The following is a 22,843-nucleotide window of genomic DNA, read 5'->3' as shown; positions in this document are numbered from 1 at the left end:
TTGCGCGCAATGTGCAGGTGTCAGAACCGTGTTGGCTACGCAGAGGAACTTCTACCACTTTCCGTTTTTCCACAGTACTTGGTGATGAACAGCCAAACCTATTCAGTGCAATTTGTGTTTCTCCCAGCACCTGTAGGTGTAATGTCTTGGCGAGATCTTCCGTGACGAAGGATCGCTGGCTCCCTTCATCGAGAATCCCTCGGACGCCTTGTTTTGCCGTCTTTGATGACAAAGGCGCGAAACGTTTGTAGATATACTTCACTGCGATTCGTTGTGCCCCCACTCAGTGAATCATTGTCACACAGCATAACTGGTTGTGACGACACCATTCCTACAGTGCTGCTGGAGGCGTCAACTGGACGAGAATGTGTCAATGGTTGGTTCGATGTATAGTGCGGGTTGTACATACTTGATGCGTGCCTCCAGTGGCAACTCGAGCAGGTGAGTTTACCACGGCACGAACGTGCCTGATGTCATCGGGATGTGCATCGATAGCAGCGGTTGTCTTTCGCAAGCATTCCTTTCTTTGAATCGATGGCAAGGTTCACATCACAAGCGCGAGTGCCATGTTTCTTCGACTTGCAGAAAAAGCACTCAACCCAGCTTCTTGATGTTCTGTGTAGTACGGAAGCCGTGCTGGTGCTGCCGCTTCGTGTCCTCTGTGCACGGTCATCCAGCAGTCGGTCATTATAGGGCTTGCACTGCTTCCGACTTTCTAGCTCTATACGTGTATAGGTGAGCTGCTCCTTTAACTCAGAATCAGATGTAGCAGCTGCCACGCTTGGCTCAAAGACATTGGCAGCAGACTCGTTTTCTCTTCGTGCCTGACTGCGCTTTGCACGTGTGTAGGCCAAATTGATGTCGTACGGTAGGGCTTCCTGTAAAATGTCAATCAGCATAGCGGAAAAGCTAAGCGCAGGGAACATTTAGTGCAGTTAGACAACGGATATTCAGCTGCACAGCGTTGTAAAGTCGCCTAAGGCCGCGGACGTCGCTTCCCGACTGGATGTGAGGTAGATTGCGAAGCGCTGATAGGTGGTGTTGCTCGATCCGTTTTGGATATCCGAAGCGTTCCTTCAATAACTCGATGGCGTCTGCATAACAGGCTTCGGAAGTCGGAAAAACACATATCGCAGCTGCCGCTTCACCCGCAAGATAATGAAGTAGATAGAAGAACTTCGTCGTTGTTGACAAAGCGCTGTTCAGGTGGACAGTTTGCTCAAACTTCTCCCAGAAAGCCGACCATTCATGTATATCACCTCTAAATGTTGGCATGCCAAGGTTAGGCAGCCTTTGGCCAATTGTGGTCGGCACGTCAAAAGGTGATGTATTTGCGTTCTGAGGAGCAGCCACTGCTGTACTGTCTCCATGACACATACCGTCTATCTTGCAGCGAATCTCAGCGATCGTGCTTATAGCTTTGTCGTTATACTCTGCTGCCGCGACATACTCATCTTCGAGCTCCTCGTCCGCTACGTGCTCCTCGAGCGCATCATTGATCTTCGAGACCTCATTGTTGCTCGCTGAAAAACGGTCATAAATACCTGTGAGTTTGGGTTTGTCCGCGGTAGGGTCACGTAGCAGTAACCTTGCTTTTTGCAGGAGCTTCCTGTTCTGGGCTCGTCGAGCGGAGCGCTTGGTCTTGAGGGGATCCATCGGATCCGGTGGTGGAGTCTAGTCTGGTCTACGCCAATCAGGAACGATTCGTTGCAGTCCTCGCCGCCCGCAAAATGACGCGGTCGAGTAGAAGCTACCCTCAAGTAGTGCGATGAAGAAGTGTGCGCACGAGGGGTTTCGGCACCACGATGTAAAGAAAAACTACTGATCGGCGAAGAAACCAGACCGAACGCGGTTTGTCGTTTTCAACTACTTCTTCTTTTGCAGTACTAGCCTGCACACGTTTATTCCTTTTCTTTTCCAACAGCTGACATTGTTTCATGCTGTTTTATTACGCTTCATAACCAAACCTAACCTAACCTTCGCACTTGTATCTTTACAAAACTCTAGGTCACACTGTTTCGTGCATGATAGGGATAATTGCATGACTTTACAGTTTTTCACCAACTTAGTACTGTACAGAACGCTGTATCTCGCTAAATGACATCATCTTCGAGGTTTCACGATGCTTGCATGCGCTTTCACGAGAATTGCATAATATAGCAGTTTCGCACTTGTAACGGTACAAGACGCAGTATCTGGCTAGTTCACACCGTTTTGTTTGCTTTCACAATATTTCGCATGATGTCGCAGTTTTTTACTCGCCACAAAACAACATTATCTCGTTAGATGACGTCTTTTTGGGTGGTTTCATGACGGTACCTAGCTTAACCTAAAATAACCCAACCAAACTAAACCTTCGCACTTCTGGCGGTAGAAAACGTTTTACTCGCTGCGTAACATTGCTTTCTGCAACTTTACGACGCTTTCATGAGCTTTCGCAACATTTGTCATCGCAGTTTCTGACTTGCAACGGTAAAAAACACTGCGTCTAAAAGGCTGATATTGTTTCATGCGGTTTTAAGCCGCTTCATAACCTATTCTCTAACCTAACTTCCGCGCTAGTATCTACGAAACGCTAGGTCACACTGTTTCGTGTACATTTACAATATTTGCAAGACATCGCAACTTTTCAACCACTCGCAACAGTACAGAACGCCGAATCGCACTTGATGACATCGTGCTGTGAGGTTTCACGATGTTTGTATGCGCTTTCACGACAATTGCAAAATATAGCAGTTTCGCACTTGTAACGTTACAAAACGCAGTATCTCGTTAGTTCACAACGTTTTGTGTGCTTTCACAGTTTTTCAGGACATCACAGTTTTGCGCAACCAACAAAACAGAACACCATCACACTAGTTGACGTCTTTTCGGATTGTTTCAAGACGCTTCCTAACTTAACCCAACAAGCATCGCAATTTAAGACTTGTAATCGTGAATAACGCCATTTCTCAATAGCTGACGTCGTTTCATGCTGTTTTATTACGCTTGATAACCTAACCTAACCTAACCTAACCTAACCTTCGCACTTGTATCTTGACAAAACTCTAGGTCGCCCCGCCACGGTGGTCTAGTGGCTAAGGTACTCGGCTGCTGACCCACAGGTTGTGGGATCAAATCCCGGCTGTGGCGGCTGCATTTTTGATGGAGGCGGAAATGTTGTAGGCCTGTGTACTCAGATTTGGGTGCACGTTAAAGAACCCCATTCGTGCAAAATTTCCGGAGCCCTCCACTACGGCGTCTGTAATAATCAAATAGTGGTTTGGGGACGTTAACAAATCAATCAACAAAACTCTAGGTCACACTGTTTCGTGCACAATTAGGATAACTGCATGACCTCACAGTTCTTCACCGACTTAGTAGAGTACAAAACGCTGTATCTCGCTAAATGACATCATTCATTGAGGTTTCACGATGCTTGCATGCGCTTTCACGAGTATTGCATAATAGAGCTGTTTCGCACTTGTAGCGCTACAAGACGCAGTATCTGGCTAGTTCACGCCGTTTTGTTTGCTTTCACAATATTTCGCATGATATCGCAGTTTCGTACTCACCACAAAACAACATTATCTCGTTAGATGACGTCGTTTTGGGTGGTTTCACGACGGCACCTAGCTTAACCTAACATAACCGAAGCTAACTAAACCTTCGCACTTCTGGCGGTGGAAAACGTTTTACTCCCTACGTTACATTGTTTTCTGCAACTTTACGACGCTTTCATGCACTTTCGCGACATTTGTTATCGCAGTTTCCTTTTTGCAACGGTGAAAAACGCTGCACTTCAATAGCTGACATTGTTTTATGCGGTTTTATGACGCTTCATAACCTAATTTAACCTAACCTTTGCGCATGTATCTACAAAACGCTAGGTCCCACTGTTTGTACTTTTCAATTTTGACTTTTCAAAATTTGTTTTATTGTTTTCTTGTACAAGACACAAGAAACAAAAAGATGATGGAGCTAAAGGCATGTAGCCTGACAGAGAACCCAACCCCTTTGTACACAGTACGTACATAAAAAAACAATAAAAACAGCCTTCGCAGCATCCAGACCTTCATGAACAAAAGAAGCAACAGAGCAAAGAATAGCTGACAAAAATATCATGTTACATTGAATCCGACTGATTATACAAATCTTGTAACATTCTTACTACATAACATACCTAAATAATGATCATTCAGGAAGGAATCAGACTAGAACATTAGAGACATGTGATACATACCATTATACTTTATAGTTAATAAAATACATGCAGTACAAGATTTCCATCGCTCGACTACTATCATTGCTAACATCAGTATTTTTTAGGATCCATCAAAAAGTATGTTTTCCAGCATTAGCACTTCTTTATTTTGGACCTTGGATGCTTTTTCTGTACAGTCAAAATTAAGCTTGTGTTCTCATTTGTTTAATATGCAAGTTGTTTGATGGGTAAAAGTTTGTTTACCGAAATTTGTTCTTGTTCGTTGTGGACGGCGTAACATTTGGTGGATCAGATAAGTGTGTTGTCTAGCTCCTTTGTTGGGCTCATACAGTTTTTTTGCTGTATATGGTTTGCGATATTTTCATATAATAAACTTGATCGGTACGAAGCAAAGCATATGATATCTTTGAGATAAAGATGCTGTCTTCAAGTTTGCGTATTCTCCTTTGTGTTTGCAGTATATGCGGAGAACCCTTTTTTGTAGAAGTACAAGTTTCTTGCAGTTAGTTTTGGCCGTTGTTCCCCACACCAGAGCTCCATAGCACAGCTTAGAATAAAAAAGGCAATTGTATAGCTGTTGTTTCAGCGATAGGGGAATCAGTTTAGAAATTCTGTACATAATACCAATGATTTTTTATAAGTCTACCCATAGTTGGCTGATATGCGCGTTGCAGCTTAACTCTTCATTAAACGTCACTCCAAGAAACTTCCGGTATGTCACTTGCTGCACTTTCATTCCTGCATAAGTAATGGTTTTTTTCTTATCGTTGGGTGTATTGCGCGACTTGAATATAATGTATTTTGTTTTTTGAGCTTTTAATTGCAATTTATTTCGATTCATCCAGCAAGCTAGTGATACAAGGTAGGGATTCACACTGTATTCTAATTTATTTATTTATTTATTTTTAATACCTCAAGGGCCCCAGTCAAGGGGTGTTACATGAGGGGGTAGACAGTTTAAAAACAGATGATTTGTTCGATGGCTTCTTTGAAATGGGCGATGCTGGAGTGGTGCATGATGTCAGCAGGAAGATCGTTCCATTCTGTTGATGTTTGCACAAAAAATGAAGAGTGATGAGCAGTGGTATGCGCACGGGGTGGATAAACCGCTTTCGAATGGCTGATATAGCATGAAAGACGATGGGCTGGAATGATAACGTGGTTTAGGTGCAATGCACGATAAAATGTGTGTAACAAACACAGTCTTGAAATTTTGCGGTGTGAAGCTATGTTAACCATGTTAGCTTGACATTTTAGTTCTGTGACGCTGCTAAGATAGGAATAGTCAGAATAAATGAATCTGGCGGCACGATTTCGAATAGCTTCAAGCGTTTTAATAAGATTTATTTGATGGGGATCCCAGATGGCACATGCGTATTCTAGCTTCGGGCGGACTAGTGTTAGATAGGTTAAAAGTTTAACAGAAGGTGGGGCTAGACGTAAGTTTCTTCGGAGATAGCCAAGCACGCGGTTGGCGTCATTAGTGATGTTCATAATGTGGGATGACCAGGTCAGATCTGAAGTTAGAGTGATACCGAGGTATTTACATGAATTAGCTGCTGTTATTTCAGAATAAAATAGGAAGTATTTATTGGAGGAATAGGATGATGGCGATGGAAGGAAATGACTTAACTTTTCTTTATGTTAAGGGACATCAGCCATTTTTCGCACCATGAGTGAATCAAACAAAGATCAGACTTTAGGATGACAGGGTCGTTAGGATTGTGAATAGGGCGACAAATGACACCGTCGTCTGCGACCAGACGAATGTTAGACGCTAAGTTATTGGGGAGGTTGTTAATATAGATTAGGAATAGTAGAGGACCAAGGACCGTGCCTTGAGGTACGCCGGAGGTTACAGCGGATAGGGAGGAGCGATGGTTATTAGCACAAACTGCTTACGGTTAGTCAAGAAGTCACATATTCAATTAAAAACAAGACAATTAAGGTTAAGACGTGAAAGCTTCAAAAATAATCTGTTATCAGAAACTTTGTCAAAGGCTTTTTCGAAATCAATGAAAACGGCATTTACAGGTATGTTATTATCCAGGCTAGAACTCCGGTCGTTAACGAACAGGGCGAGTTGAGTGTCACATGAAAGTCCTTTTTGAAAACCGTGTTGGTTAGGGTAAAAAAAATTTACTGAACGTCAAACAATTACTTTGTGGGAATAAATTATGTGTTCCAATAATTTAGAGCATACACTTGTGATGACTATGGGGCGATAACTACTCGGAGATGAAAGACCTTTTTCGGGACAGGAACGATCTTACCAAGCTTGCAGTCTTCCGGCACCACTCCGCATGAAATGGACTGCTGAAATATGTGCGAAAGAATAATGCTTGTTATAGGCTTAGTGTTTTTCAGAATTTTGTAATTGATGCCATCCATTCCCGCGGATGACGTTAGTTTCTATTCGTCAATTAGTTTTGCAATACCGTATGAATCGAACGTAATGCCTGGCATGACAGGATGATCAAGAAAAGGGGAGTCTGGAAGCGGGCTGCAAGATTCAGGGGTAAATACGGAAGAGAAGGCAGTATTTAGTACTTGAGGGGTAACATGTTCTGGAATAGAATCGCCGTGTTCATCAAGTAAGGATAACGTTTTTGTGGGGTTGGGGTTAATGGCTCTCCAAAATTGTTTACGGTTATTTCGTAGCATATTAGGTAATGTAGAAGAGAAAAAAGAACGCTTAGCCTTCGCAGTGAGTGATTCCAATTTCTTTGCCGTTTCGCAGTACTTGTTCCAAGCGCTCGCGCTGTTAGACACTTTAGCCGAGCGATATAATCGCTTTTTCTTATTGTTAAGACGCTTAATAGATACGTTGAACTAAGGTGAAGACGCCCGTTTCGTAATTGTAATTGTGGGTATAAATCTATTGATCAAATCATGGATTTTGCACTTGAACAAAGACCAGTTAGTTTCAAGGGGCATTGGAAGAAGTCGTTTAAATACCATTCAAAAAATATGGATAATTCGTTGTTAATGGCGGCATAGTTACCCTTATCGTAGAGTGTGAGGGTTTTCATGGAATGGCTTTTGCCTGGTAGTTGATTAGAAAACGAAGCGTGAAGCACAGCTTGATCACTAATCTCTGGGAGAGGAACTAGGGATGCAAGATTGTGGGGGTGTCACGTGAAAATGAGGTCGAGTATATTTGAAGAGTGGTCAGTAGCTCGCGTTGGGAATGAAACAAGTTGAGATAAACCAAATGTTAGGCACGTGTTAACAAAGTCGCTTTCCATAGTGTGTTTAGATATCGTGAGTGCGAGGTTAGTCCAGATTATTCCTGGGAAGTTAAAGTCACCCATTAAAATAACCGGTATGTTAGGATAAGAGGCATTCAGGAAGTTAAGAGCACTGTGGAAATTAGCGATCAATGAAGCATCTGCGTCAGGGGGGCGGTAACAGACTCCGATGATAACCGGAGGATATGAATTTCTGCAGCAGACAAACAGTAATTCAAGGCTGGAAGGGATGACCACTGGGGAGCAATTTATTCGACTGTGAGCAGCTATCAGGACGCCACCACCACGCTTACTATCACAATCTCGCCGAAATATAGTAAAGCCAGGAAAGCATGGTGCTGATTCGGAATCGCTTATTGAAGGGTTTAGCCACGTTTCAGTTCAGATAACAAAGTTGCATTCTGTCGTGCAGATAAGAATAAAGAGCGAGTCGTGTTTCGGCAAGAGGCTTCTAATGTTAGCGTGTACAATTGACAAAAGTTCAGGGTTTAATTTAGGATTCGCTGAGGTGGGAGGTAGTAGCTATGGGCGGAGGGGGATTACTTTTTCAGAAGAGCGATCGAAAACGTAAGCGGTGCCATCAATGGTTAGTTTGTTGTACCGAAGTTTATAGGCCTTGCGAGATGCTTTACCAAATTCAATGAGGTGCTTTCGGGCCTTGCGTGTGTTGGGGGAAACATCTTCGCTAATGCTGTAATTGGTGTCTTTTAGTTTTTTGGCGTTGGACAGCACTAGTTCTCGATCCTTGAAATGACAGAACCGGACGATGATGGGTCTATTTTTACTTGGTTGAAAACGCCCTATGCGGTGAGCGCGTTCAATGTCTCTAGGTTGGACTGAAATATCCCGATTGGCGAGACATAGATCCATAACGCGCTTCTCAGACTGTGCCCAAGTCTCGTCTCTGGCATCTTCAAAACCGTAAAAGACAAGGTTGCATCGTCTCTGCCTGTCCTCAGAGTCGTCCATCCTGGGGACAAGGCTAGCGATATCACCACAGTTTGTCTCAGTTAGTGTTTGTAAGCCGTCAACCTTTTCTTTTACCGCGGCTATTACAGAGCAGTTGTCTTCAATTTTAGAAAGTCTTTTAGTAATTTCTTCAAATTTTTGCTCGTGTTGCAGGAGCGTAGAACGTATGGATTTCATTTCATTAAGGATGGCTGCCTGCGCGGACTGAATATCCTTGAGGACAGACATAACGTCGTTAGGGGTTTCAGTATTAGAGGACCGAGTTGCAGGGCCAGGGTTTGTCTCGATGTCGCCACATAATAGCAACAGCACTCGCAGGGCTCGAATAGAGCTAGAAACAACCTCTAAGCAACAGTTTGCGCTCGGCAGCACTAGCAATGCAGCGTACTTGGTACGCTTGGAAAATAGGGAACAGGAATTTTTTACCTGCACAAAAAGCAGGCGTTGCATGTGAGTGCGGGCCATCGCTGAAGTGCTGCCGAGCCCACTGAAGAGCATGCGGCCTTTGGTGAAGCTTTTATCGTAGCGGTGTGACGTCAGTTCTGTTTCCGTGCCTCGTGACCATGAGGGGAAGGGCGGCAGCAGTGACGGAGGCACAGGCGGGAATATTGAAGGACATTCGTGCGGTGCGGACGGCAGGGTATCCACGGCACAATGCAGACGGTGAATCCCGGCTGATGCGTCCAAAGCGTGCAGCGGTAGCTTAGCCTGGGGGGCCGGGCTCTGATGTGCAGCGTGCTGCAGGCCACCGGGGAAGGATTGAAGACGGGCCACGCAAAATATCTGCACAAAAAGCAGGCGTTGCATGTGAGTGCGGGCCATCGCTGGGTTGCTGCCGAGCCCACTCATTCAGGTCTTATGATTTAAAAAAATGATTGGTGTCGTCGGCGTACTATATTAATTCTGGGGAGTCAGGTATATTAACTATATCATTTACGAAAAATATGAATAATAACGGACCTAGCTTAGAGCTCTGAGGGACGCCTCGTTCAAGCGTTAGATAACTAGACGAAAAATCCTGCATACGTACGAACTGTTGATGATTATTTAAATAGCTTTTTAGCAACCTACTTGCAACAACCCTAATTCCGTACTTCTCTAACTTCTGTAACAAAATTTTGTGATCTATAGAATCAAATGCCTCCTTTAGATTTAAAAATAGACCAAGCGTATAGTTTTTGTCTTCAATATTAGTTATTATTTTATCTTTGATATACAAGAGTGCTTGTTCAGTGGATTTATTCTTTTGGAAGCCGTGCTGCCTCGTAATTACCTTGCGTGCGTTGAAAAATGTGACTAATCGGAAGTAAATTATATCTTCGAAAATATTTGAAAACACAGTTAAGATAGATATTGTGCTGTAATTACTAAATTTTTCATTATCTTCCCCTTTGTGTATTGTCGTAACTCGGGCTATTTCCGATTCTTCCGGGAAAATTCCACCAGTTAAAGTTAAATTTAGTAAATATGCTAGCACTTCGCTAATCTCTTGCGCGACATGTATTACTGCATTCGAAGTAATTCTGTCTATACCCGCAGCTACATTTTGTTTTAGCTTTTTTATTACTGCTACTACTTCGTTGGGATCTGTTGGTCTCAAGGAAATAGTTTCATTGGCCTTGGTTATAACTTCATTATTATTTCTACTGCTTTCTGCACCAGGTGGATAAGCCCCCGCTTTTATAAAATATCTGTTCATATCGTCAACTAGTTTTGTGTTTTCTGCTGTCGTCAGGGCTGTGTGGGATTGGAAACTTCTTGCTCTTCCTGCTAGATTGTTAACTGCTTCCCACAATTTTTTTGGTTGTTTTCGCAGCCGATAGAAAAGTTCCTCAAAGTACGCCTCTTTCGCCCTTTTTATATCCCTGTTTAATTTATTTCCATATTTATTATACTCCTTTAGCACTTCTGGATCGCGATTTTTAGGAAACTCGTGAAATATTGAATTCCTATGTTTTATACGTTTATACAAGTTTTTATCTACCGATGGCTTTCTTGCTTTTTTGTTTCTGTGATAAGCTTGTTGCAATGGAAAAGCAATGTCATAGTATTCACGCATACGCTGCAAGAAGATACTGTAAACCTTCCCAGCCTCGGATTCACGATAAACATCTTGCCATCGTTCTTTTGACAGCAACAGCCTCAAATTCTCCAATGTTTGATCATTAATCTTGCGATGAAAATGAGCTGAGCGACGTGCATTTCCGATACTGTAGCTGATTTTGATAAAGCAAAAAATCGGAACATGATCGCTTACATCAGAAACTAGAACACCTGCTTTGATGTCACTACTGCATATGTTTGATAGGCCTACGCCTAATAAAGTACCAGCAATTGCCGTTATTCTTGTGAGCAGTTCAATAAAGCTTTTGAAAGCATGAAAATAAACACGATTACTTATTTCTTGTGACCATGTGTCTTCCGAGATCATGTTTATGGTAATATCACCCATGATAAAGAAGAGTTCACTTGTTTGGTATTGTTGTTGAAGTAACCGCTCTAAAAGTTATAATAATTTTTTGCCCATTCGGGAGCCTGTAAATTAGATACTGTTGTTTTTCCTATTCGCAGCGTTAAAAACTCGACATACTCACTAATGTCTAAGAGTTCTTCAGCGACAGAGTAAGAAAAGGTGTCTTTCACATATATGGCCACTCCGCCCCCTTTCTTTTTGTTCCTCACCAGGTGTTCAGATTGATAGCCAGGAAAATATGGAGTTTGATCATGTACCGTCATCCAGGTCTCGGTTATACAAATAATATCGAATTTTACTGCTGTCGATTCGAAATAGATGCTTAGATCTTCTACTTTATTTCTCATGCTTCTCGCATTATTATGTACGGCTCTCAAAGTATTCTCTTCATTTTATTCTTTCGCAAGTCTACTCAAAATGTAGTATCCATTTTTTTTTTGTTTTCGATTGCCATTTGGGAATGCCTCTTAGGCACTGCCCGTCTGTTCTAATGGTGTCATTTTGGACAGATCGTCTAGACTGGTTATGCGCAGAACAGGAGTGTTGTCGTCCCTTTTTGCGCATACTTTGCCTCTTGACGTCCAAACACACTTCCACGTTACTTCTCTCTTTCTTTGTTTTGCGGCTGCAAGCAACTTCTTGTTTGCCTGTGTCAGGTGCTCATTGACGAACACATTATTTGTAGTCTGATATCCCAGCTGCATTTAACCTCTTTTTCCTTGCCAGTGTGAAAACCTCATCTCGCTTGCTTCTTTGAACAAAACGAACAATTATATTCTTAGTTCCTGCCTTTGGAGTCTGCACCCAGTGTCAGGTGTCCATATCAGTCGGACAAATCCTGGCACTGATGCACTGCCCTATCCGTTCCACAACTTTTGTGGGATCAGCCTGTTCTGTTATTCCCTTAGTTTCCAGATTGTTCATGCGTTGAAACTATTCCTATTCGTCAATTCGTTGTGCCAGTCTTTCATTCTTCGTTTTTAATTTTCTTTTTAGTGTTGTCATTTCTCTCACTTCCTCTCTGAGTGCTGCAATCTTTTTGCTCAGGCCCTTCACATCATCGCATGTGTCCGAACATTACTTCATGCTTTCCTTCAATTCACTCATTTCAGTTCTCAAGTCCCGCTTCAGATTTTAATTAGCTTCCTAACTTCTTTTATGTCCTTAACATTAGATGGTGCCATGACTAGTAACAAGAATGGCAGCACGACAAGGGAAAAAAAAGACACTTTGTTCGGCAGCAGTGCGTTTTAGAAAAGACAGCTACGCAGTACAATAATTATTTACGTAATTCTCACCTGCAAGTGCAGACAGCTCTGATTAAATGCGTGCTGTATTCGCATCGCTGCCGAACTGTTGAACGGGTCAGTCAGTCCGTCATATTTGAAGCAGCGTCTCGGTGGGCGTAGTTTCCAGTCTGAAGTCGGTCACATGTCGTGAATATGGTGATTGCCCTCAATGCTTGGGTCGTAGTAGCCGCCACATTGAAAGACGACACCTCTGTGCTCCGGATGCGTTGGTCGCTGCTATCTGAGATACCTGCAAGTGCAGACAGCTCAGATTAGATGCGTGCTGTATTCGCACCACTGCCGAACTGTGGAACGGGTCAGTCAGTCCGTCATATTTGAAGTAGCGTCTCGGTGGGCGCAGTTTCCAGCCCGCAGTCGGTCACGTGTCGTTGATATGGTGATTGCCCTCACTGCTTGAGTCGTAGTAGCCGCCACATCGAAAGACGAAGCCTCTGCGCTCCGGATGCGTTGGTCGCTGCTATCTGAGATACCTGAAAGTGCAGACAGCTCAGATTAGATGCGTGCTGTATTCGCACCGCTGCCGAACTGTTGCAAATTTACAATATTTGCATGACATCACAACTTTCCACCCACTTGTAATAGTACAGAACGCTGTATCGCACTAGCTGACATCGTGCTGTGAGGTTTCACGATGCTTGTATGCGCTTTCACGACAATTGCAAAATATAGCAGTTTCGCACTTGTAACGTTAAAAAACGCAGTATCTCGTTAGTTCACATTGTTTTGTGTGCTTTCAGAGTTTTTAACGACATCGCAGTTTCGCGCAACCAACAAAACAGAACACCATCTGTGGTTTCAAGACGCTTCCTAACTTAACCCAACAAGCATCGCAATTTCAGACTTGTAATCGTGAAAAACGCCATTTTTCAATAGCTGACACTGTTTCATGTTGTTTTATTATGCTTCATAATCTAACCAAACCTAAGCTTCGCACTTGTATCTTTAAAAAACACAAGGTCACGCTGTTTCGTGCACATTTAGGATAATTGCATGACCTCACAGTTCTTCACCGACTTAGTAGAGTACAGAATGCTGTATCTCGCTAAATGACATCATTTTTTAAGGTTTCACGATGCTTGCATGCGCTTTCTCGAGAATTGCATAATATAGCAGTTTTGCACTTGTAACGGTACAAGATGCAGGATCTGGCTAGTTCACGCCGTTTTGTTTGATTTCACAATATTTCGCATAATATCGCAGTTTTGTACTCGCCACGAAACAACATTATCTCGTTAGATGACGTCGTTTTGGATGGTTTCACGATGGTACCTAGCTCAACATAAAATAACCCAACCTAACTAAACCTTCGCACTTCTTGCGGTAGAAAACGTTTTACTCGCTACGATATAATGCTTTCTGCAACTTTACGACGCTTTCATGCGCTTTCGCAATACTTGTCATGATGATGATGGTAGATTTTAGTGGCGCAAGGGCAGTTCAGGCCAAAGAGTGCCAAACACACGGTTTTTGGTCGATTTGACTATAAAAAGTCTACTCAGGGTGGCAAGAATAAAAGAGTAGTGTATAGGACTTAAACTTAGGTGTAGTGACTATGTGTGATGGGTTTAAAACGGGCTATGCTTATGGGTTTTACAAAGTCATGCCGTGTCGTCAACATTCCTTGTCAAGACAAGGAGGGCGTGCTGCATGACATTTGATAAAAAAGTCTCAGCGGTTTCTCAGAATTGAGAGGAGGCTGAGATTAGTGAAAATATGTTATGAAATGTAGGAAGCCTACACTAGCTAAAAACTTTAAGACTACTTTTAGGGGAAACAAGGGATCATCTCCAAGAAAAAAATGTGGATGAGGCGGAATGTGACATTTGTACAGCTTTGGAAAGTGACACAGTCTTTCTGGTTCGAGGTACGGACAGGTAATTAGAACGTGAACGACAAACAGCTCATCACCACATTTTGCACAATGTGGTGCTGGAGAGTTGTTTAAAAGGTGCGAGTGTGTTGCATGTGTATGACCGATCCTGAGTCTGCAGAGTGCAACCTCTTGGTGCCTGTTACGTTTTTCAGTGACATATCTTCCTATTCTTGGCTTTACTAAGTGCAGTTTGTTTACATTTGCTGCGTACCATTCTTCTTGCCATTGTATACGCATTCGGGATGTGATGAGTGGCCTCAGGTCCTCATACGGGATAGTGTCTATGTCAACTGATGGGCGGAGTGCTGCTGACTTCGCAAGTTTGTCCGCTATCTCAGTGCCAGCAATGTTGCTGTGTCCCGGAATACAGCATAGCGTGATTTTGAGCTTAGATTTGCGGGCTGACATGATGCATTTTTGAAGTATATTAGTAACTGGGTTTTCGAGTATCTTAGTGGAAGACAGCGCAGTCACAACACTAAGAAAATCTGTGCATATGACGAAGGCTGGTTCTTTCTCCTTTAAAATGTGCGTTACAGCTAAAAGTTTGCCATAGCATTCTGCAGTAAATATACTGGTATATTTGTTCATTGTTCTAGAATCAGAGAAACCGGGACCATGTTCCGCACATGCGACTGCGGAGGACATAGAGACATCAGTATAATATTCAGCACACCTGTATTTGGCCTGCAGGTACTTGAAGTGTTCATCGATTGCGACTGGGTGGCCATTGTTTCCTACCTCTAAGAATGACAAGTCACAATCGATAGCCTGCATTTCCCATGGCCCAACAGTGTCCTTGTGAGAGGTTAGTTGAAGATTGGAGACCGGTATGTGCATATTTCAAAGGTGTGAGGCCACTCTGAGGGGATACGGTGGCGTAACTGATGGTCGCCTCAAAAACAGGAGGGCGTTCGATGTATCCTGCAATAGCACACGAGCTGGGTGGTCGACATGGGAAAGCACCTTGGTGGCATACATGACACTTGTAAACTGACGTCGCCGTTCTAGTGACCGCCGGTCTGTCTCAACATACAGGCTGGCTGTCGGGCTGGTTCGGAAAGCACCGCTGGCCAGCCGAAGCCCAAGGTGATGCACTGGGTCAAGCATCTTCAATGCAGATATTGAAGCTGGCTCGTAAACCACCGAGCCATAATCGATACGTGATAGCCCTACACTGTTCAAAAGAATCAGTAGACAGTCACGGTCTGTGCCCCATGACTGATGCGAGAGAATCTTGAGCAGGTTTAAAGCTTTCAAGCATTGAAGTCGTAGCTGTTTGATATGTGCAACAAAGCTGAGCTTTTCATCAACCACAACACCTAAAAATTTGTGATTTTTTTTGAGGTAGTTATGGTTTTTCTGTTAATTGAAATATTGGGGGGTGGCCTTATGCCACGTTGTTTTGAGAAGAGTACGCAAACAGTCTTGTCACAGTTAAACTTAAATCCATTTTTGTCTGCCCAGCTTGACAGCTTGTTCACTGCCAACTGAATCTGACGTTCCCATGTGGCTAGGTTGCATGATTTGAAGCTGATCTGAATGTCATCCACATATACAGAGTGGGAGATTGCTTTAGGTAATATGGTGCTTATGAAGTTCATTCTTACGATAAATAGTGTGCAGCTAAGAACACCGCCCTGGGGGACGCCATTTTCTTGCGTAAACCACTTCGATAAGGCATTACCAACACGAACCACAAATGTACGGTCAGAAAGGTAGCTTTCAATAGTATTCAGCATATTTCCTGACACTCCAAAAGATCGCAGGTCGCGTAGAATGCCATAACGCCACGTCGTGTCATAAGCTTTCTCCAATTCAAAAAATACAGATAGGCAGTGCTGTTTATGAATGAAGGCATTCCTGACATAGGATTCAAATGCTATCAGTTGGTCAGTTATCGACCGGCCAGACCTGAATCCAGCTTGATGACGATCAAGGAGGCCATTGTATTCAAGGTAATACTTAAGGCGGCGATTCGCCATTTTTTCGAACACCTTGCCCAAACAGCTGGTGAGCGCTAAAGGCCTGTCACTAGCAGCAAGTGTCGCTTCTTTTCCAACACTTGTTATCGCAGTCTCCAACTTGCAACGGTTAAAAAACACTGCATCTTAATGGCTGACATTGTTTCATGTGCTTTTATGACGCTTGATAATCTAATCTAACCTAACCTTCGCACTTGTATCTACGAAACGCTAGGTCACACTGTTTCGTGCGCATTTACAATATTTACATGACATCACAACTTTCCACCCACATGCAACAGTACAGAACGCCGTATCGCACTAGTTGAGATCGTGCTGTGAGGTTTAACGATGCTTGTATGCGCTTTCACGACAATTGCAAAATATAGCAGCTTCGCACTTGTAACGTTACAAAACGCGATATCTCGTTACTTCACAATGTTTTGTGTGCTTTCACAGTTTTTACGACATCACAGTTTCGCGCAACCAACAAAACAGAACACCATCTCACTTGTTGACGTCGTTTCCGGTGGTTTCAAGACGCTTCCTAACTTTATCCAACAAGCATTGCAATTTCAGACTTGTAATCGTGAAAAACGCCGTTTCTCAATACATGACATTGTTTCATGCTGTTTTATTACGCTTCATAACCTAACCTAACCAAACCTTCGCTCTTGTATCTTTACAAAACTTCAGGCCACACTGTTTCGTGCACAATCAAGATAATTGCATGACCTCACAGTTTTTCACCAACTTAGCACTGTACAGAACGCTTTATCTTGCTCAATGACATCGTTCTTCGTGGTTTCACGTTGCTTGCATGCGCTTTCACGAGAATTGCATATTATAGCAGTTTCGCACTTGTAACGGTACAAGACGCAGTATCTGGCTAGTTCACGCCGTTTTGTGTGTTTTCACAGTTTTTCACGACATCGCAGTTTCGCACAAGCAACGAAACAGAACACCATTTCACTAGTTGACGTCGATTCATGTGGTTTCAAGACGCTTCCTAATTTTAACCAACCAGCATCGCAATTTCAGACTTGTAATCGTGAAAAACGCCGTTTCTCAATAGCTTACATTGTTTCATGCTGTTTTATTACGCTTCATAACCTAACCTAACCTAACCATTGCACTTGTATTGTTACAAAACTCTACGTCACACTGTTTCGTGCACATTCAAAATGATTGCATGCATTTACAGTTTTTCACCGACTTGGTAGAGTACAGAACGCTGTATCTCGCTAAACGACATCGTTCTTTCAAGTTTCACGATGCTTGCATGCGCTTTCACGAGAAATGCATATTATATCAGTTTCGAACATGTAACGGTACAAAACGAAGTATCCGACACGTTCACAGCGTTCTGTGGGCTGTCACAGTTTTTGACGACATCGCTGTTCCGCGCAAGCAACAAAAAAGAACACCATCTCACTAGTTGACGTCGTTTCGTAAGGTTTCACGACGCTATCTAATTAACCAAACAAACATCGCAATTTCGGACCTGTAATCGTGAAAAACAAAATTTATCAGTAGCTGACATTGTTTCGTGCAGTTTTATGACGCTTCATAACCTAACCTAACCTAACCTAACCTAACCTAACCTTCGCACTTGTATCTTTAAAAAACTCAAGGTCACACTGTTTCGTGCACATTTAGGATAATTGCATGACCTCACAGTTCTTCACCGACTTCGTAAAGTACAGAATGCTGTATCTCGCTAAATGACATCATTCTGCAAGGTTTCACGATTCTTGCACGCGCTTTCATAAAAATTGCATAATATAGCAATTTCGCACTTATAACAATGCAAGAGGAAGTATCTGGCTAGTTCACGCCGTTTTGTTTGCTTTCACAATTTTTCACATGATATCGCAGTTTCGTACTCGCTACAAAACAACATTATCTCGTTAGATGAAGTCGTTTTGGGTGGTGTCACGACGGTACCTAGCTTAAACTAACATAACCCATCCTTACTAAACCTCCGCACTTCTGGCGGTAGAAAACGTTTTACTCGCTACGTTATGTTGCTTTCTGCAACTTTACGATGCTTTCATGCGCTTTCGCAACGCTTGTTATCACGGTTTCCGAATCGCAACGGTGAAAAACACTGCATCTCAATGGCTGACATTGTTTCATGCGGTTTTATGACGCTTCATAACCTAATCTAACCTAACCTTCGCACTTGTATCTACGAAACGCTAGGTCACACTGTTTCGTGCACATTTACAATATTTGCATTAATTCACAACTTTCCACCCACTTGCAACCGTACAGAACGCCGTATCGCACTAGTTGCCATCGTGCTGTGACGTTTCACGATGCTTGTATGCACTTTCACGACAATTGCAAAATTTAGCAGTTTCGCACTTGTAACGTTAAAAAAACGCAGTATCTCGTTACTTCACAACGTTTTGTGTGCTTTCACAGTTTTTACGACATCGCAGTTTCGCGCAACCAACAAAACAGAACACCATCTCAATAGTTGACGTAGTTTCGGGAGGTTTCAAGATGCTTTCTAACTTAACCCAACAAGCATCGCCATTTCAGACTTGTAATCGTGAAAAACGTCGTTTCTCAATAGCTGACATTGCTTCATGCTGTTAAAGTGACTTCATAACCCATTTGTAGTGGCGGCGTGTGCCGCGAGTTGTGAACGACTAGACAACATGAGTGCCCACCGGAACAATAGCCCCTTTATTCCAACTTGCGCATGCTTATATACATAAACAACACTGGCGCCACCTGCGGCAGTGTTCGTGGAACTGAAACCAAACAGACCAATATACAACACATTCCCTTCCTAAAAACAGCTGTATGGATTAGTGATTTAGTAGTTTATTGTGTTAGCACATATGCAAAAAACACAACACAAAAATACAACCTGTACAATGAACGTAAGTATTTAGTACTACAAAATCACAATTTACAAAAGGAATCTACCACACTGAATACGTCTGTTTTATTTACTTTAGCACAGCTTCTCTTGCTGTACCTAGTAGCCATAAAGCTCTGGTGGTAGTCTCTTTCTTGGTGGTTGCACCCTGCGTTGTTGTGTGACTGCTCCTGGAGACTTGGCTGACTGCGTCGCAGCAGGCGACCCGTGCGCCTGCGCAGACAAAGGAGACGTGGGTGCCTGCGCAGCCGAAAGAGACGTAGGTGCTTGCGCAGCCGAAGGAGACGCAGGTGCATGCGCAGAAGACGTGGGTGCCTGCTCAGCGTACGCAGAAGACGTGGGTGCCTGCGCAGCCGAAGGATCAGCTGCTGAAGTCCTGGTAGTTATCTCTGAGGTGGGCCCCCCGCATGTAGACAGAGATCGTCCTCCCCTAGCTGTACCGTTTCCTCTCCACGTATAAAGGGCGGTAGAGGCTCGTGGCATCTTTGAGAACTTAGATGCGTTTCACGTTTTGCCGTCTGCCAGGCGATAAGAAGATGGTCCCTTCCTGTGGATCACTTCTCTTGGATATCTGAATTTCCAGGTCACCTCTAAATCTAGTTGTGGGTTTCTTACTCTGACGAAGTCACCAACGTCAACTCTGGTTTCTCTTGCAGCCCTCCGAGCGTCCGTGTATCGTTTGCTGCTCTGTTGCTTTTGCTTTACCCGCTCACGTAAGCGCCGGAGTTCCGAGTTAGGGTCATCAAAGAAGGTTACGAAGGATTCCCGACGACATCATACCGAGTTCTTGGCAGCCACCCATGTTGCAGAATAGCTGGAGCCCTTGCCGTTGTAGCATGCAGTGTGCATCAATAAACACCCAGGTACTCTGTTACCGCCTGGCAAAAGGGTCGCTGCTCAAGAACCGCCACTTTAATGAACCTTTTTAATACTCTGTCAACGCTCCACTTGGCTGTTTGCTTGTGGATAGTATACGGACGAATGTTTGACCTGGATGCCGCGATCTTGAAGAAATACCTCCATCTCCCGAGATGCAAACTGTGGACCGTTATCGCAAATATTCTCTTCTGGGTAGCCTTTGCGCGTGAACACAGTGAGAAAGAAGCGTATTACTGCGCTGGTTGTCATCCCGCAAAAGAAATGTACTTCGGGCCATTTGGAATAGTAATCTACAAGCGTGATTGCATATCTGCAATCGTAGAGCGCCCTCTCAAACGGGTCCACAATATCCCTGCCGAGTTTGAGCCACGGCTGCTCTGGAAAAGGGATCGGTTGCAAGGGTGTAGCTCGTACCTTGACGCTCTTGTCTGCTTCCTGGCATATGCTACACATCTAGATAGCTAGCTCGACTTGGCCGTCCTTGCCCGGCCATTAATACTTTTCTCGCAGCCGCGATTTTTTTCGCACCACTTCCAGATGTGACTCATGTGCTGCAGCGATTACTTGCTGCGTGTGTGACGGCGGAACCACAAGCCATTCGCCACGCAAGATAAGATAGTCTACCACAGAAACTTCATCACGTACTTTGAAGTATGGCTGAAGCTCGGCCGATAACGATTTGTGTGCAGGCCACGACGATTGCACATAGATTTGCTTTGTTGCAGTGAGCTATCTTGCAAATGGGACTGCTCAAACTGTTATCTGGTAAGGCAGGAAGGAATTTCGAGAAATGATACAACCTAGTCAAACAGCGTCTCTTCTTCCTGGAAAGACGACGCAGGCAGGCGTGAGAGTGCGTCCGCCACTTGAATTTGTGACCCCTTGCGGTACTCAACTGTATAGTTGTACCGTAGTAGGCGCTCTGTCCATCGCGCTACCCGCAAGGGGCGCCTTCGTGTTCCTTGGGTTGAAAGCAATGCCACCAAGGCTTGATGATCAGTGAGCAACGCGAATCAGACTATTGAACTATTCGAAGAAACCAATTCCAGTGTGCGGTTGCTTCTTTTCTGATGTCACGTCCAATAACTGCACAACAAAGCTTCTTTTTTATGTCATTGAACAAGGCACCTCGCTTCTGGGTATTGATGATATTAGGGCGCTCAGTCTGCAGACTGTCGGGTCGTCACTACACAGCCTTGCAACAACATTGGTGCGTACTAGCGCTCGAATAGAGCACACCGAAGTCATGACAGAGGCGGAGGAGTGCATTCACCTTCCATCAGAATTAATCGAAGAGTTAGGTGCTATTATAGATCCAGGACTTGGCATCGCGAAGTATTTCGTTCATCGCGTCAAAACACGGTCGACAGGTCAGCCAGTTGATTCAAAACTCAGGCGCCTTCGCTTCTCACTGTGTCCTCGAGTCTCGAAAGAACTGCGCTACTTGGAAAAAAACTCCGCCATATCCACGAAGTGAATGATGATGAGTGGGCGAAGCTCCGGAGGTAAACCTGGTAAACCATGAATCCTCTGTACATTTTGCCCACTCGATTTTATTACATCGCTCCCCCTAGCGTACGTCGCCGCACTAAATCGAACAATTGCCTTCAACCAATGACACGCGCCATATGTGACATCATTCCTATTTTAGAAGATCTCGCGTCTTTCATCAACTACAAGTACCGCTTTCTAGTTTATAACATCTTGCATATTTTCATCATCAGCTACAAGCACTACCATCTAGTAAACACTACAAGAACTAAACGAGAGGTGGCTACATACAGGAGACGGTACCGCCATCTAGTGAACACTTCAAGAACTAAACTAGAGGTGGCTACATACAGGGGACGGTACCGCCATCTAGTGAACACTGCAAGAACTAAACTAGAGGTGGCTACATACAGGCTACAGGGGACGCACAGCCCACGCCCTAAGGAGCTTCGCCCCTTAAACTGGACGTGATCGAGCGAATAGAGGCATCCGAGTGGGTGTCCCCCATTGTTGTGGTTAAAAAGAAAGATGGAGGCATCCGCCTTTGCATAGATCTTTGTGTAGAAGGAGACATCCGCCTTTGCCCGCGTGGGTTCGGGTCCTAACCTTGTCGCCAATGTAGTGGCGGCGTGGGCCGCCGGTTAATGAATGACTAGATAACTTGAGTGCCCATCGGAACAAAAGCCCCTTCATTCCAAATTGCGCATGCTTATATACATAAACAACACTGGCGCCACCTGCGGCAGTGATCGTGGAACCGAAACCAAACAGACCAGTATACAACGCTTACCTAACCTAACCTTCGCACTTGTATCTTTACAAAACTTCAGGCCATGCTGTTTCGTGCACTATAAGGGTAATTGCATGAGCTCACAGTTTTTCACCAATTTAGTATAGTACAGAACGCTGTATCTCGCTAAATAGCATCGTTCTTTGAGGTTTCATGATGCTTGCATGCACTTTCACGAGAATTCCATATTATAGCAGTTTCGCACTTGGAATGGTACAAGACGATGTATCCAGCTAGTTCACAGCGTTCTGTGGGCTGTCACAGTTTTTCACGACATCGCAGTTCCGCGCAAGCAACCAAACAGAACACCATCTCACTAGTTGACGTCATTTCGTGTGTTTTCAAGACAGTTCCTGACTTAACCCAACAAGCATCGCTATTTCAGACTTGTAATCGTGAAAAACGCCGTTTCTGAATAGCTGACATTGTTTCATGCTGTTTTATTACGCTTCATAACCTAACGTTACCTAACCTTCGCACTTGTATCTTTATAAAACTCTAGGTCACACTGTTTTGTGCACATCCAGGATAATTACAAGCCTTTGCAGTTTTTCACCAAGTTAGTACAGTACAGAACGCTGTGTCTCGCTAAATGACATCGTTCTTTGAGGTTTCACGATGCTTACATGCGTTTTCACGAGAATTGCATATTATATAAGTTTCGCACTTGGAACGGTAAAAAACGCAGTATCCGGCTAATTCAAGCCGTTTTGTTAGCTTTCACAATATCTCACAAGATATCG

General features: G+C 43.8%; 1 protein-coding gene across 1 annotated transcript in view; it reads right to left on the bottom strand.

Moving 5' to 3' along the window:
* LOC142785004 (uncharacterized) overlaps nucleotides 1-22,843 on the bottom strand; it is a 42,879-nt gene that overhangs the window by 10,081 nt on the left and 9,955 nt on the right. Inside the window, exon 2 of the mRNA XM_075883426.1 lies at nucleotides 8,851-9,207. Within this exon, the coding sequence (XP_075739541.1) occupies nucleotides 8,851-9,207 (357 nt within the window). The remainder of the gene's footprint in view (nucleotides 1-8,850; nucleotides 9,208-22,843) is intronic.

This window comes from Rhipicephalus microplus, unplaced genomic scaffold (assembly GCF_043290135.1).
Source record: "Rhipicephalus microplus isolate Deutch F79 unplaced genomic scaffold, USDA_Rmic scaffold_16, whole genome shotgun sequence".
NCBI classification, from domain to species: domain Eukaryota; kingdom Metazoa; phylum Arthropoda; class Arachnida; order Ixodida; family Ixodidae; genus Rhipicephalus; species Rhipicephalus microplus.
The sequence above is the reverse complement of the archived record's forward strand: the minus strand, read 5'-3'. Positions and strand labels throughout refer to the sequence as shown.